The sequence below is a fragment of the Acanthamoeba castellanii genome, assembly GCF_000313135.1.
Source record: "Acanthamoeba castellanii str. Neff unplaced genomic scaffold scf7180000084776, whole genome shotgun sequence".
Taxonomy (NCBI): Eukaryota; Discosea; order Longamoebia; family Acanthamoebidae; genus Acanthamoeba; species Acanthamoeba castellanii.
The window spans coordinates 617988-632478 of record NW_004457586.1 but is presented as its reverse complement, the minus strand read 5'-3'; the positions used below and the strand labels follow the sequence as shown (position 1 = coordinate 632478).

At 57.4% G+C, this 14491-nt stretch overlaps 6 protein-coding genes across 6 annotated transcripts in view; 2 read left to right on the top strand and 4 right to left on the bottom strand.

Annotated features, from left to right (window-relative positions):
* Positions 1-23: 23 nt before the first annotated feature.
* On the top strand, positions 24-791 carry ACA1_282230 (LIM domain containing protein; the record flags this gene model as incomplete). Its single annotated transcript, XM_004344752.2, has 4 exons — positions 24-162; positions 225-380; positions 498-618; positions 716-791. The coding sequence occupies 4 exons, from the start codon at positions 24-26 to the stop codon at positions 789-791; spliced, it is 492 nt and encodes a 163-aa protein (XP_004344802.1).
* ACA1_282220 (torulene oxygenase) lies at positions 529-3702 on the bottom strand (the record flags this gene model as incomplete). The annotated part of the gene is made up of 12 exons (XM_004344751.1): positions 529-665; positions 1028-1140; positions 1249-1666; positions 1746-1846; positions 1921-2009; positions 2107-2259; positions 2365-2525; positions 2688-2755; positions 2852-2920; positions 3000-3094; positions 3189-3335; positions 3460-3702. The coding sequence occupies 12 exons, from the start codon at positions 3700-3702 to the stop codon at positions 529-531; spliced, it is 1794 nt and encodes a 597-aa protein (XP_004344801.1).
* Positions 3703-3934: 232 nt separating this feature from the next.
* Positions 3935-6660, bottom strand: ACA1_282210 (betacarotene 15,15'-monooxygenase 1, putative; the record flags this gene model as incomplete). The annotated part of the gene is made up of 12 exons (XM_004344750.1): positions 3935-4002; positions 4080-4192; positions 4260-4671; positions 4740-4840; positions 4909-4997; positions 5089-5241; positions 5342-5502; positions 5601-5668; positions 5736-5807; positions 5886-5980; positions 6072-6218; positions 6370-6660. 12 exons carry the CDS (start codon positions 6658-6660, stop codon positions 3935-3937), a joined length of 1770 nt encoding a protein of 589 aa, XP_004344800.1.
* Positions 6661-6832: 172 nt separating this feature from the next.
* ACA1_282200 (NAD dependent epimerase/dehydratase superfamily protein) lies at positions 6833-8576 on the bottom strand (the record flags this gene model as incomplete). The annotated part of the gene is made up of 9 exons (XM_004344749.1): positions 6833-6988; positions 7064-7155; positions 7212-7338; positions 7434-7468; positions 7537-7611; positions 7659-7742; positions 8164-8235; positions 8291-8374; positions 8447-8576. The coding sequence occupies 9 exons, from the start codon at positions 8574-8576 to the stop codon at positions 6833-6835; spliced, it is 855 nt and encodes a 284-aa protein (XP_004344799.1).
* Positions 8577-8744: 168 nt separating this feature from the next.
* ACA1_282190 (Synapsin, ATP binding domain containing protein) lies at positions 8745-10812 on the top strand (the record flags this gene model as incomplete). The annotated part of the gene is made up of 11 exons (XM_004344748.1): positions 8745-8892; positions 8980-9064; positions 9180-9256; positions 9370-9447; positions 9575-9695; positions 9799-9903; positions 9975-10122; positions 10212-10349; positions 10426-10501; positions 10574-10621; positions 10721-10812. 11 exons carry the CDS (start codon positions 8745-8747, stop codon positions 10810-10812), a joined length of 1116 nt encoding a protein of 371 aa, XP_004344798.1.
* Positions 10813-11083: 271 nt separating this feature from the next.
* Positions 11084-14491, bottom strand: part of ACA1_282180 (Bbox zinc finger domain containing protein) — a gene marked incomplete at both ends in the record, with an annotated part of 3897 nt that continues 489 nt past the window's right edge. Inside the window, 14 exons of the mRNA XM_004344747.1 lie at positions 11084-11339; positions 11418-11502; positions 11577-11696; positions 11769-12009; positions 12163-12329; positions 12398-12503; positions 12588-12678; positions 12760-13015; positions 13103-13331; positions 13407-13685; positions 13753-13850; positions 13938-14040; positions 14107-14243; positions 14321-14447. Coding sequence (XP_004344797.1) covers positions 11084-11339; positions 11418-11502; positions 11577-11696; positions 11769-12009; positions 12163-12329; positions 12398-12503; positions 12588-12678; positions 12760-13015; positions 13103-13331; positions 13407-13685; positions 13753-13850; positions 13938-14040; positions 14107-14243; positions 14321-14447 — 2295 coding nt within the window. The remainder of the gene's footprint in view (positions 11340-11417; positions 11503-11576; positions 11697-11768; positions 12010-12162; positions 12330-12397; positions 12504-12587; positions 12679-12759; positions 13016-13102; positions 13332-13406; positions 13686-13752; positions 13851-13937; positions 14041-14106; positions 14244-14320; positions 14448-14491) is intronic.

The window sequence follows — 14491 nt, the reverse complement described above, 5'->3', positions numbered from 1 at the left end:
CCAAGAAGCAGAAGGAAGAAGGGATGGGATCGCCGTTGAAGAAGCAGTTCAACTACAGTTCGTCGGACCTGCCTTGTGCCGGGTGTCAGGAGTTCTTTGTGGAGACCGACGCCGTCGTGCCCTGGGGCTCCAAGGAGAAGCGATGGCATCACCAATGCTTCGGTTCACCCCCCCTCTCCCCCTACCAACACCTCATGGTCTGACCTTCCCCCCACCGTGTTTAGTGTGCAAGGGCTGCTCGGCCAAGTTCGAGCTGAAGGAGGACAAGTGGATGCACCCGTCGGGCATCGCTGAGTCGGCGGCTGGTTTTCCGCACTGCGGCGACTGCTATCACCGCCTGCTCTCGGTCAGCTGCGACCGATGCAAGCAGCCCATCGCCGGTGCGCGTTTGTTGTAGGCCGCTACAAGCCTCTCTTTTCGGTTTGGCGGTGGTGGGTGGTGGGTGGTGGGTGGTGACGACGATGTTGGTACCTCCGGCACACACCAACAACGCGCAGGAGCGTACGTGGACCTGTTCGGGCGCAAGTTTCACGAGGAGTGCTTCTGCTGCGACGGATGCGGAGAGAGATTGACGAGCGGCTTCGTCAAGCGCCCGGCGGACAAGAAGGCGCTCTGCAGGTGCGTCGTCGGCACGCGCTGCACCTGCTCAGCGCACGCTTGTGGTCCTATTCTCTAACAAGACACGACATTTGGGGGACACACACAACACACACAGGAAATGCGTAGGCAAGCAGGCGGCGGGTGGGTTCGTGATCGATCCGCGCACCGGACAGAAGAAGTTCGCCACCTGAAGAGTGGCCACCCCTCTATTGTCATTATAATGACGACGATGTACATACGACAAGGTCTTGGGCACGAAACGTTTGGGGGGGGGGCAATCACATGACGTCCGAGGTCTGGTACTCGCCAAAGAAGTTGCCTAGAGCCACATCAAGCCAAGCCAAGGTGAGCACAGACACACACACAGACACGACTGCACGCGCGGTGTTGGTAGTGAGGGAAGGGCGGGGGGCTTGGTGGTGCGCACCGTGGAAGCCAAAGGGGATGTGGTGGGGCACCTGCGCCCGCGCCAGCTCGCTCATGTCCTTGGCATTGAGCACCAGCAGATAGCTCGTCGCCGTCTCCCCATTCAGCACAATGCTAATCGAGCACACGCACACGCGCACACGCGCACATCGCACACGCACACGCGCACATCGCACACGCACGGTGAGCGAAGTGGTGGCCGGTGGTGGTAGGGAGTAGTACCTGAGCAGGATGCCGTCGTCCTCGTCCTCGCCGTCCGGGGTGGCGAGGAAGATGGGCTCGGCCGGGAAGTGGCCCTCGACTTCCCACACCCACCGCTCGCCCGAGCGCACGTCGACCTTGACCAGGCGGTCGAAGAACTGGCCGGCGTCGCCCTCGCGCGCCGACAAGCCGTAGGCGAAGGCGTAGGGCTTCATGTGGTGGCGCGGGTTGATGCGGGGCAGCTCGATCGTGTGGTCGTAGATGACGCGCTTCATGATGCTGCGTGCGGTGCGGGCGTCGCGCAGGACGTTGGTCAGGGTGAAGCGCACGAGCGGCGCACGGGCGAAGCGGAAGTCGGCCCCGAGGATGTTGTCGATGACCAGGTCGTTGATCGGTGCGTTGTCCTTGTAGAGCGCCAGATCGAGCACAATCCTGTTCCCTGCATGCGCACAACCGCACCCATGGCGCTTCAGCCCCGCGTGTGCGTGTGCGGTGGTACGTGTGGTGTGTGTGTGTACCGTCATCCTCCTCCCAGGCGTTGATGTTGTGGAAGCAGAAGGCGGAGGGGGTCTCGTAGACGTGCAGCACCTCGCCCGTGCTTCTGCTCACCACGTAGAACCTGGGGAAGAGAAACAGATCAACGATTATTCTTCGATGCCACTACGTTTGGGGGGGGGAGGGGTCGTGTCGTACTTGGTGGTGTCCTCTCCGTGCCACTCCATGGCATCGACTACGGACTTGTGCCACAGCAGCTTCGGAGCATCGATCAACAGCGGCCACACCTAAAAGAAAAAAAGAAAGAAGAAAAGAAGAATAAGAACAAAGAACGAAGAACGAAGAGGTGGGAAGAGAGGGGGAGGCGATTGGGGTGTGTCGGACCTGGAGGATGAAGTAGTTTTCGGTGAGCGCGAAGGAGTGAAGGTAGGACGCCTTCTTCACGGGAATCTTGCACAGGATGCGCGCTTCGCCCTCGTCGGGCACCACGAACAGAGTGTAGACCGCCGTCGCTCCGATGTCGGCCACCAAGTTGAACTGTGTACGGCGTGTGCAGCACACACATGGGGGGGGGCGAGTGCGGTGAGTGCGCAATCAGTGGCTCATGCGAAGAAATCTGAAGGGTGGAACGTTGTATGGTACGTATTCACCGCGGGCGGCGTCGTACTGGCCGTGGGCGGCCGAGAGGGGACCCTTGATGTCGCGGTTGAACTTGGAGTAGCGCTCCTCCTTGCCGCTCGTCTTCAGGGTCTGCGGATCAAAGCTCACCAGCGAATTGGCGTCCGTGCAGTTGTAAAGTTTCCCTGTTCGAACACACAGCAACGCGTGCTTTGATGTGAGACCACACACGGCACACACGGCACACGACACGCGACACACATCACACATCACACGACACATCACACATCACACACGACGCACGACTACACACGCAACAAGACGATACACACGAAGCTGGGATGGACCTTGAATCCGTTTGATGGTCACGCCGGTGTTGCTCATATCCCTGCCCGTCTCCGGATCCTTGGTCTCGCTGCACAAGGCCACATCATTGAATGAGGCACAAGGGCCATGTGGAAGAAGAGGAGGAAGAGGAGAAGGTGGTGGTGGTGGGTGGTGGGTGGTGAACCTGTAGAAGAGGGACGAGAGCTTGCTAAAGAAGGTCTTGCAGGGGTCAGGACCGAACGTGAAATTTTTTCTGTGGGTGACGCAGGGGATGTGCATCATCAGAATTAGTAGCTTCTTGAAAATGGCTGGTTGACGATGCACACACATACCCGCCATGGCGAGCGACGTAGTTCTCCAGCTCGCGCGCGGCCTTCTGGTTGGCGTAGAACACGCGGCCCTCCTTGATCTCGAACCCGTGCATCACCTGGACGCAGCACATAACACAGAACACACAACACACACGAGTGTGTTGGTGGCCTGGAGGGTGTCTGCGGAGTCTGGGGCGGGCGGCGACGTACGGTGAGGCCGTCGAACCAGTGGGTGATGAGGTAGGTGAAGCCCAGCTCCGTGTCCACCTCGAGCGTGCCGGGACCCGAGCGGAACAGCTTGCCCGCGAGCCATTGCGGGATCTCGCCCTCTACTGCCAGCTCTATCGCCTCCAACGTCTGCCCACAAGTATTTATAAATAAAATAACCAATTTGTAAATTCAGCTATTTCTTCTCAAAAAGTAAAAACACGTTAATAAACATGAGTATAAATTCGTAAATAAATAATACTGGGGGGTTTACCTCGGGGCAGGACTTGAAGCCGAGGCCGAGGGCTGAGTCGAAGTTGACGCGCGCCCTGCGCTTCTCGAGCTGCCGCTGCTTGCGGTGAGCCGGCCCGTGTACGTAGGTCTCGTACACGTACCAGCCGCCTGCGAGTGCCACCAGCGTGGCCGCACTGGCGTAGGGGTGGGCACGCACCAGCGCCACCGCCTGCCCCATCGCCTTCAGCGCCGGCGTCGCTGCCTGCTCCAGTGCCTCCTTCATCTCGTCCACGGCCGTGTGGGGCATGGAACTGGGTTGGTGCGCCATAATTTGTTCTGGTCGTGAGTGCGAGTGTGTAAAGAGACCTTGTCGAAGTGGGCTTTCAAGTTGGTGAGGAGGTATCCCAAATAAAAGAGGCTATTGGCCCGTGTGTGTCCTTTGGAGGACCACTAGGGCGATTGTACCGAATTGGAAAAAACTTGCTATTGGTTCGGGGTAAAAAATAAATGCCCGGTCAGGCCACTTCGGAGGCCTCCTGGTGGTTGGTGTCGTTGGTGTCTTCTTCTGTGCCGAAGAAGTTGCCTGGTGAAGAGCCCAAATAACACCATTGGTCAAGGCCCTGAACAAGCTGAGAAGGAGGAGGCTGGGGTAGTGCGCACCGTGGAAGCCAAAGGGGATGTGGTGGGGCAACTGCGCCCGCGCCAGCTCGCTCAGGTCCTTGGCGTCCAGCACAAGCAGGAAGCTCTTGGCCGTCGCCCCGCTCAACACAATACTACGCGCACACCACTTATGATCAGGTGTGTGCGGTCGTGTGCGGTTGCGTGTGGTCGTGTGCTAACCTGAGGAGAACGCCGTCGTCCTCGTCGGTGGCACCGGGCGCGGCGATGAAGATGGGCTCGGCGGGGTAGAGGCCCTCAGCCATCCACACCAACTTCTCGCCCGTCCGCACGTTGAACTTGATGATGCGCTCGAGGAACGACGTGTCGGTCTCGGACATGGACATGCCGTAGACATAGGTGTAGGGCTTCATGTGCCAGTTGACGTTGATCCGCGGCAGCTCGACGGTGTTGGCGTAGACGACCTGCTTCTTGACCTTGCGCGGCTGCGTGGGTCGGAGGACGTTCTTCAGCGTGAATCGCACCAGCGCGCCGCGTTCGTATTTGGGCGATGCCGAGAGGATGCGGTCGATCAGCAGGTCGTTGATGAGGGAACTGTCATCGTACAGCGTCAGGTCCATCACGATCTTGTTGCCTGCAATCGTGTGGTGGGCAAAATGAGCAATCGTTGGTGTGGTGTGTGTGTGTGTGTTTGTGTGTTACCATCATCTTCTTCCCAAGCGTTGATGTTGTGGAAGCAGAAGGCTGCTGGAGTTTCATAGGCGTGAACCAGCTCGCCCGTGTTGCGGTCCACCACGTAAAACCTGGGTGGTCCCACTGGGTGAGCGAACCTATCGCCGACGCACTATGATAGATGGGAGGCGCCTAGTACCTGGCGTTGTCTTCTCCGTGCCAGCTCATGGCCTCGAGGACCGCCTTGTGCCAAAGAAGCTTGGGAGCACTGATGTACAGGGGCCACGCCTGCAAGCGAGCCATAACAACGCAACGCAATCACAGCGATGTTAGAGCCCAAGCGAGAGTGTGAGTCTATTAGGCCGAATGGTCGGTCTACCTGCAGCACGAAGTAGTTCTCCGTGAGAGCAAACGAGTGCATGTACGAAATGTTGGGCGCCTTGAAGGTGCACAGCACGCGTGCTTCGGCCTCATCGGGAATGGCAAAGATGGTGTACGTAGCTCCAACCCCGATGTCGCACACGTAGTTGATCTGGCGTGGTATGTGTGTGTGTGTGTGTGTGTGTGTGTGTGTGGCTGCGCATGAGCACAATCACAACAAAGCGCGCACGAAAAACCAAGAACGCACATACGTATTCCTTGCGTGTGGCGTCGTATTGGCCGTGCGCACTCGAGAAGGGTCCCTTCAGCCGCTTGTCGAATTGCTCGAAAGTTGCCCTCTTGCCCGAGGTTTTCAAGGTCTGTGGGTCGAACGGCATCAACATGTTGGCGTCCGTTTGGTTGTAGAGTTGGCCTGCGCGAAGCTACATAAGCCATGTGTTGTGTGTGTTGTGCGTTTGTGTGTGTGTGTGTCTTGTGTGTGTTTTGCGCGTGCGGTTCTCCGAGACGCACCCTGGATTCGCTTGATGGTAACGCCGATATTGATAGCATCGCCTCCCGTTTGCGGATCCGCGGGGAGGCTGTCAAGGGCGGGTAATGAACGATCACCAAGAAGAGGTGTGCGAGCAGAAGATGATCGTCACGTACTACATCGAGAAGATGGACGAGAGCTTGTCGAACGTCGACTTGCACGGATCGGGGCCAAACGTGATGAAGTCGCTGCATCCCGGAGGAAAAAATTGATAAGCCTACACGAAGCTCAAGCGCTGGCTTAGCTTCGTTAAGATGAGCACATACCCGCCATGGCGAGCGATGTAGTTCTCCAGCTCGCGCGCGGCCTTCTGGTTGGCGTAGAGCACGCGGCCCTCCTTGATCTCGAACCCGTGCATCATCTAGTTCATCAGATACGCCACGGCTCTCGCAATCAGCTACAACTGCTCTCATGGCTTGCCCATCTCGGGTGCGGAGCGGGCGGCGACGTACAGTGAGGCCGTCGAACCAGTGGTTGACGAGGTAGGTGAAGCCCAGCTCCGTGTCCACCTCGAGCGTGCCGGGACCCGACCTGAACAGCTTGCCCGCGAGCCATTGCGGGATCTCGCCCTCTACTGCCAGCTCTATCGCCTCCACCGTCTGCCCAAGTATTGAATATTAGAATAATAAGATTTGAATATTAGGAAATAGTCCCGAAATAATAAACAATTTGGAACAATTAAAAAAATAAAAGCAAAATAATATTAATGCTAATGAATAATGCATCTCTGACAGATTGGGTGGTGGGCACCTCGGGGCAATTCTTGAATCCCAAGGCGAAGGGGGAGTCAGCGTGGACGCGGGCTCGACGCTGCTCCTGCTCCCGCCGCTTGCGCCGGGCAGGACCGGCGAAGTACGCCTCGTAGACGGCCCACGCCCCGGCCAAGGCAACAAGCGTGGTCGCCCCAGCCACGTACGGGTGGGCTCGCACCAGCGCCACCACCCGCGCCCACAGCGCCTTCACGTCCAGCGCCCCCCGCGCCGCAGTCACCGCCACCAGCCCTTTCAGCTCTCTGCCGCGATGCTTCGCTTGATCATTCATCTAGTCGTGTTTTGGATCAAGCGAGTCGCTGGTGCCCCAACTTGTTGTTGAGCCACGCCAGCGAGCGTCACACCCAGCAGCTGCTGGTGGCGGAGACTTTAACATCTGTTATTTTCCCTTGTCTTTCCCCACTTCACCAAACCTTGTTGACTCTAGATCAAGGTGGGGGCGGCTACTGGAAGTAGGCCTCAGAGTTGTCTTGAGGGACATAGCCGAGGGTGGCGATGGTCTCCTCGAGGTCGTAGACCCTGGCGTCGTTGTTGCTGACGGCGTAGGCGATCATGAAGGGAATGCCACTAGCGGCAGGCTTCATCTCGACCTCAATCGCCTAGGCGCGATAGACTCTGGGGTTAGTGATGGTACACAGAGGCTGATGGCACACAGAGGCTGGCCTTGTGTGTACCTTCCTGAAGAAGTTACCGGCGTCGCGCTGCGACAGGTACATTGCCCGCATGTAAGCTTCGTTGATAGTGCCCTTCAAGTCGGAGGGATCATCTGTTACAATAAGTGAGCTAATAGCCTTTGATCACTGGTGAATGGCAACAGCGTACCGTTCAATCTGATCCATCCGATGCGGAACACGACCGTCTCGATGCGCTTGTGGAGCGAGAAGAGCTTGCACAGGTCTTCGCCGCAGGTCTTGGACACGGCGTAGAGCGAGTCAGGGAAGACAAAGTCCTAAAAAACATGAAAGTAGCACACGTCAATGGTGAGCTTTCACAAAAGGGCAATCAGAGAGTGAATTGGGTGCGCTTTCATACTCCAAGACGAACTGTTCCAGGCTTGATGCGGTCCACGTCCAGCGATTCTGATATGGTGGAAACAAGACTGATAAGATCATCAAGTCGCTGGCCCCATAGTGCGAGTCTTATGTACCTGGCTTGGCAGGATCGGCACACATGGACCCATTTTGCGTGTGGTTGGTCGAGGCGAAGATGAATCTGTCCTCCACTGCGTCGTGAGCAGAGGCCAAAATATGGGTGCTCTTGATTGGTTACGATACCGCTTCACGTTGGCGCGTACGCACTCCTCCAGGACATGGTAAGTCGCCTCCACGTTGTTCTTGAACACCACGTGCGGTCCTGTGCAAGGTTGCGTTAGCGCATGACCGCAACTCAAGAACTGAATTCCGACCAACGCCAAGAAAAGTTGATGAACGAAGAACGTTCTGACCACAAAGCAGAGAATCTTCACAACCCCAACATCGCCAACACAGGAGTGGGTATATAAGGCCCCAAGGCAGGCAAGGTGGATCATCATCCTTGCGCTTGGGGCAAACATGCACGCAGCTGTGACCGTTTTGAGGTATGCTCGTGCGCTTTGCTGATTGCCAACTGCCCATCCAGTTAGCAGAGCGTGGTGCCAGAGGCGCCCTCACCCGTACCTCGGCGCCCAATTTCTCTCACCGGCCTTTGGGCCACCCCAACTCAAATTCAACAATCAACTATCGGTACCCAACGCTCGCTCTCACCCTCATGTCCATGTTGCGGCGTTGGGACTTACCTTGCTCGGGGAAGGGCACGGCCAAAGAGTAGGCCGCGAGGTGGATCACGACGTCCAAGCCCTCGAACAGACCTGACCAGCGCCACAGTGAGACCAGCAGGGTAGATAGAAGTTATGGATGCGGTACCCTTGACTTGGTCGCGGTCGCTGAGGTCGACGACAGTGGTGTCGTAGGTCTCCTTTTCGGTCTGCAGCGTTTCAGCGTCGGTGCCTGTGGGAGGGGAGCACAGGTGGCCAGGTTAGTGTTTGCGTTGGGTGGGGCAGGATCAAAACTCCTCCGTACACTCGGGCTTCTCAAAAGAGAACAGCTTCAGTTGGTATTCATCCTTCAGTTGGCGAATGAGGATTGTCGCCAACCGCCCGGTGGCTCCTGTAATGCCCACCTTCTTCATCTGAGCGGCTGGTGCCTCCATTTTCCATGATTTTCCTTTTATTTTTATGTCTACAAATAATAGAAACACCAAAACAAATATGGCGAACAGGTCGCTGAAGCTGATTGGGGCAGGCTCCCTTGTGGTCACTGTGGTCAGACTGACAGTCGAAGGTCAACGAGAGAAGAACAAGCGAACAAGAAGACAAAGATGGAGAAGGACAAGGCAGCGAAGAAGAGCGCCAAGGAGGAGAAGGCCAAAGAAAAAGTGGACAAAAAGAAGGACAAGAAGGACAAGAAGAAGAGCGGCAAACACCCTTCGAAGGCGGACAAGAAGAAGGCCACGGACGCCACTGGCTGTACGGCACACTACCTAAATTTTATTCAATTCATTTTCTATTTTATTTATTTATTGATTTAACCCAAAATAATAATTCACAACCCAGCGTCGTCGGCAGAGAGGGTGAGGGAGCTGATCGTGCTGGATGGCCGGGTCACGAGCGACTGGGTCAAGCTCTTTGAAAACGACCGGTGCGTGCCGGCACCTCCCATCAACCCCCGATTCCCGCCTCGGCCCATCAATACGCCACACCACGGCCTCAACTCACCAACTCACTTGCAACGCAACACAACGCCACACCTCAAGGCTGAAGGACGGCAGCCGCATTCGAGTGGTGCAGGCGTCGTGGATGGAGACCTCAGTCGCCGTTTACTCCGACGCTGGTACCAGCCCACCACACACTGGCCATTCGTCGTGCAAACGGCGCGAACGAACGAACGAACGAACGAACGTCGGAGGAGACTTACAGCGCACGCATGTTCCTCCCTGCGCGCAGGTTGCATGATGAGCATCGCTCCGATCAGGGAGAGCGAGGGCAAGGTCACGCGTCCCAACTGGCTCGGAGTCAAACCTGGTACCTCTCCTCCGTCTTCTCGAGAACGTGTCGAAGTAGCGCGCGCACGCAGCACCTGAGACAGGAGGGAGCACGAGCTAACGCGTCAGCTTTCTGTGTGGCTCTGTTGTCTGTTGGGGGAGTCAAGACTTCCTGCTGATCAGGAACCAGGTGCGCGGACCGACCCCGGCGTCGGACAACCGCAACACGCTCTACGGACTCATGATGGCCGGCGTGCCCGCCATCAACACTCTCCAATCCGAATACATGTACGTGCGTGGAGCGGCCACTCGATCGAGCCGAACGTGAGCGCGTGCATGCGCCCACGTGTCTCACTAGCGACACACTGCGCGGCACACGCTGGAATGACAGGAACCTGGAGAGGCCGATCATGTACGGCGTATTGCGGGAGATCCAGAAGAGGGTCGGCGCGGACAAGTTCCCGCTCATTCCGATCAACTTCTACTCCTCCCACACGTACGCACTCTTTCGTTCACGTGACCGTGCACGATATTAAGAAAACAAACGCGTATGTTACGCGTGTGCAGGCAAATGGCCATCACGCCCGACATGCCGGCGGTGATGAAGGTGTCGCACGCGCACGCCGGAATGGGGAAGATCAAGCTTGACGAGACCGCCGCCTTCCGCGACATGGCCACCGTGCTGGCCCTCAACAACAACTACTGCACCTCCGAGGTACACCACGATATGTGAAGACCACCAAGCTCACAATCACTAAGACTGGCCACGCACACGCACACGCACACGCACACGCACACGCACAGCCGTTCATCGATGCCGAGTACGGCCTCAGGGTACAAAAGATCGGCAATCACTACCGCGTGTACAAGAAGGTGTACACGGGCAGCGGCTGGAAGTCCCAGTTCGGCGGGTCCGACCTGCAGCTCATCGAAATCAACGACGTACGACCCGCTCCCACAGAGAGTGGGAGAGAAGGCGAGGCTTCTCACCCTTGTCCATTCCTTGCCGACCTTACAGAGGTACAAGCTGTGGGTGGACGAGTGCGCCAAGGCTTTCGGCGGAATGGACCTGTTGGCCGTCGATGCCCTGAAAGGTACGCTCCATGCACCCACGTTTTGGTCGCTCGAGTTGCACACACTGCTGACACGCTCCACGCCACGCGCAGCCAAGGACGGCCAGGAGTACATCATCGAGCTCAATGGAACAGCCATCGGTACGAAGACGAACGAAGAAGACACCTTCTTTCGTGCCGTGTCTACTCTCGTTGACGTCTCCTCCCTCTTTCCTCCTTTCTCTCTTTGCCTGCATCCAGGACTCACCCCCGGCTACGAGGCGGAGGACACCGAACATATTCATCAGCTGACCCTCGAGCGCATGAACTCCCTCTTCTGCGCCGATGAGTGATGGCCCACGGGCGCGCGTTTGTACGTTCTTTAGGTTCCACGCCATGGAACGAACGCTTTTAAAGCATTGAGCCGCACCTTTTATGAGTGTTCTCGTTGTGTGCGTTGTCTCCCATCATCAGACGTTCACGTTCGAGGTGGTGGCGAGGGTGTGGTGGTTCTAAGCCAAAATGGGACTGCATCGCCGCTCAGTGCAGCCCAATTCATGTTCCCTGTGGCAGGCCTGAATGGAGGAGCGCGCGTCGAGATGTGGCTGGATGCTGTTGGTGCGGTCACTGTTGGGGTGGGGGTCCGCCAGCGCCACTGACGGCTGCGAGCAAGGCCTTCTCGAGGGCCATGAACTCGGCCTCAGCCTTGACCGCGTCGTCGCTGCTCTGCTCGTCATCCAGCGGCTTCTCAAAACCACTGTACTGGGGGTCTTCGTCGTCGTCGTCTTCGTCGTCGTCGTTGTCCTGTTCCTCGCCGGCGTAGTAGGGCACCGGCCCACCGCCAAAGTGGGGTACGCCGTAGGGCATGCCGTGTGCGTCGCTGAGAGGAGAGAGAATGTCAGCGATGACTACGATGAGGGCTCAACCATCACGATCAAGGGGTAGCAGTAGGACGAACCCCAGATCCTGGTACTTGAGAGACTGTTTGATGATGTGGTCGAGGTGGTCCACCCTGAGACCCGGCATGCTGAACCAGTTCCGCCCTGCACCCAACCAGACGAAGAAGGTGAGTGAGTTGGGCGAGTTGGCCTCTCTGTGGGCGGTCGGCAGGACTTACCGATGGTGGGCACGGGCACGTTGCACAGCTCGCGCGCGTCCTGCTCGCCGTCTTCGTACTTGCGGAGGAACGGCATAGCCGACTTCTCGTCGATGATGCTCTGCACGGCCGTGATTGCGGCTGTGGAGAGATGATGACAATGATGAGAAACTGAGGCCTGAGTGTGGCGATAAGACTAGCAGTGTTTCGTACCTGGGATCTTTTCCAGGGCGGCCTTGGCCTTGGTCACCTTGGCGTCAAGCGAGTGCTGCCTCTGGGTGTGAACGCTGGTGATGGCATGGTCGATCTCCTTCTCCTTCTCGTCGAGCAGCTTGCGCAGCTTGTCAATCTCCTCCTTGGCCTTCTTCCGCTTTCTTTCGGCGTCAACGGCGAGGTTGTGCTCCTTTTCCTTCACCTCCTTCACGAACGCTTCCAACTTGCCCCATTTCCCCTCCTGCACGGCGCATAATAACAATTCGGTTAGTATAATGTTGTATATAGTGCGCGTGCGTGCGTGCGTGTGTTTGTGTTTGTTTGTGTGCGTTTGTGCGTGGTGTGTCTGTGTCTGTGTCGCGTGCATGGGAAGCGGCGAATCAAGGGAACGTACCAATTCTTTGAGGCTGTTCTTGACCTGGGGCAGCAGTTTGTGCTGGGCCGTCTCGAGGGCTTCGTAGGCGTGATTGGCGTGGGAGGTGCCGGCGCACAGTAGGCAGATGAGCTGATTGTCGTCCATGCAGTAGAGGGACATCTCCTCCTTGTGCTCGGCACACCAGCCTGCCACCAATAACAACGGGGTCAGGCATATACGGATGTACAGACGACACGAGTGGCTTCGATGGTACCATCGCTGACACCCTCCCTCTTCCTCTTGCGGTGCCGTTTGAGCGACTTCAGACCTTGTAGCCCATCGAGGTGCGAGATGGCGCTGCACAGCACGCAAGTAAGGGCCTGGCACACGGAGGGGGGAAAAATGGTTACCCCACAATGCAGTGGTAAGAATGGCAGGCAGCTCCCTGCTAGATGGAGACAAACCTGTTTGTCGCCCGAGCTGTATCGATTGCGGAAGCCTCCGCGTCCAAAGCCGTATCTGTTGTAATCATTTCTGTCGCTGGGCATTTTCGCTCTGCGAACCGAGGTAGGGCGCTTTCATGTCAGCTTCAATCGCCGCGTGAAGTGAGTGCAAAGAGATGTGTGACGCGTGTACCTCTTCTCGGCACACGAATAGCAGTAGATGTGGGGCTGCTCACACGACGGGAGAACGATGTAGGACATGGGCGACTGCTTGCAAATGAGGCACACGATGGCCGGGTCGTAGTCCGGGTCCTGTGCGCCATCCGTGCCCTGCGACGGGTGGGCGTGGTGGCCGCCGCCAGCTCCCTGGGCCATGAGCTCCGCCATGGTCGGTGGCTTGATCGGAACGTACGGGGTCGCTGCGGCCGTATAGCTCGGGGCAGGTGGGCCTGTGGTGGAAAGTGCAGCAACCGCTCAGTACCCCGTCAGTACGTCGCCAAGGTCACTGTGCGCCTGCAGAATCGAAATGCTCGCACCTCCGGGAGTATGATGGTGCGTCTCGTTTTGCAACTGCTGCGCCAACTCAGCGTCGCCATCGAGTTGGGCCTGCAGCTGCAGCGCCAGCAGGTAGTCGGGGTCGACCTCCCCGGCGGACGAGTGCGGAAGCCAAGCCGAAAGGTCAGCAGCCTGCGCTGACTGAGTCGGGACCGGGGCGGAACCGACTGGTGCAGCGGCAGCGCTGACCTCGATGTCCATCGCCGCGGCCTGACCACAAGAAACAAATCGGTCAGTACGGACGCTGCTGTAGGCCAAACAACAAATTGCGTCGTTGACGGTTACCTCAATGGTCGGAGCCGCTAGTGCTGGGATGGGTTGATCGGGCTGGGAGGGAGTGGTTGAGGTGGTGGTCGTGGTCGTAGCCACGGTCACCATATTGTCCTCCTCCTCTTCATCGCTCTCTGAGTCGGAGCTGTCTGACTCTTCCGCGGCCTTCTGTGCGTCGAGCTCTTTTTGCTTCTGGGCTTCCTCTCTCCGCTTCTCCACCGTGGCTTTCAACTGCTCGAGTGGCTTTACGAAGCTGCTGTACTTGAACATGCCCCTACTCTCGCCAAACGGATCCTGCACCAACAACACCTCATTAGCCTGGTCGTCTACTATACGTGTACGTCATTCAAGAGTCTGGCACCCTCATCTGCCTGCCGTCCTTCTCTCTGCGCTTTTCGATCCAGCTAATGTACTTGTCGTAGTTCTGCAAGAAGCTCTCCTCCATAACGTTCTTGAAATCTGGAGGTAGAGTGTTGCATGTCAGCTGGTGCTTGCCTGGAGTCATGCACACGCGTTTTGCCTAGAGAGTTTGCCTAGAGAGTGTACCGGGAGTGGTGGGGTTCTCCATCATGCCGATGATGGCTACCCGCAAGGTCTCATGCTCAATACAGTCGTTGTAGTCCGTCACATCACGCGAGTTTCTCTCGACCTGGACACAGCACAGACAAGTGAGCAGTCGAGCTGGGGCGGTACCGAGGCGAATAAAGGGGCATACCTCATGGCCAGGTTCATTGTGGTAGGGCTTTTCGTTCATGAGCGACTGGATTGACATGAGGGTCGACAGGATGGTCTGGATCTCGGTCCAGCTGGGGCCGCTCCATGTGCCCAAGATTGACAGGCACACCTTACCATCTGTGTACAGGTTGAGGATTAGCTCAGCTCAAAAATGATCAACAAGTACCAGCTACACCAGCCATTTAGGTACGTACTTGCATACAAGTTGGGATTAAAGCGGACCGTATCACCGTCGGTCGTCTCCAGCTTCACCTTGGGCGGACGCCAGGGGTAGTCGTGCGGGAAGTGCATCTCTGGTGAGGCCACGTAGATAGATGTAAGCTAAAAGGTGAATAAAATGAAAATTGCGTGCGGGGAGGGTACCA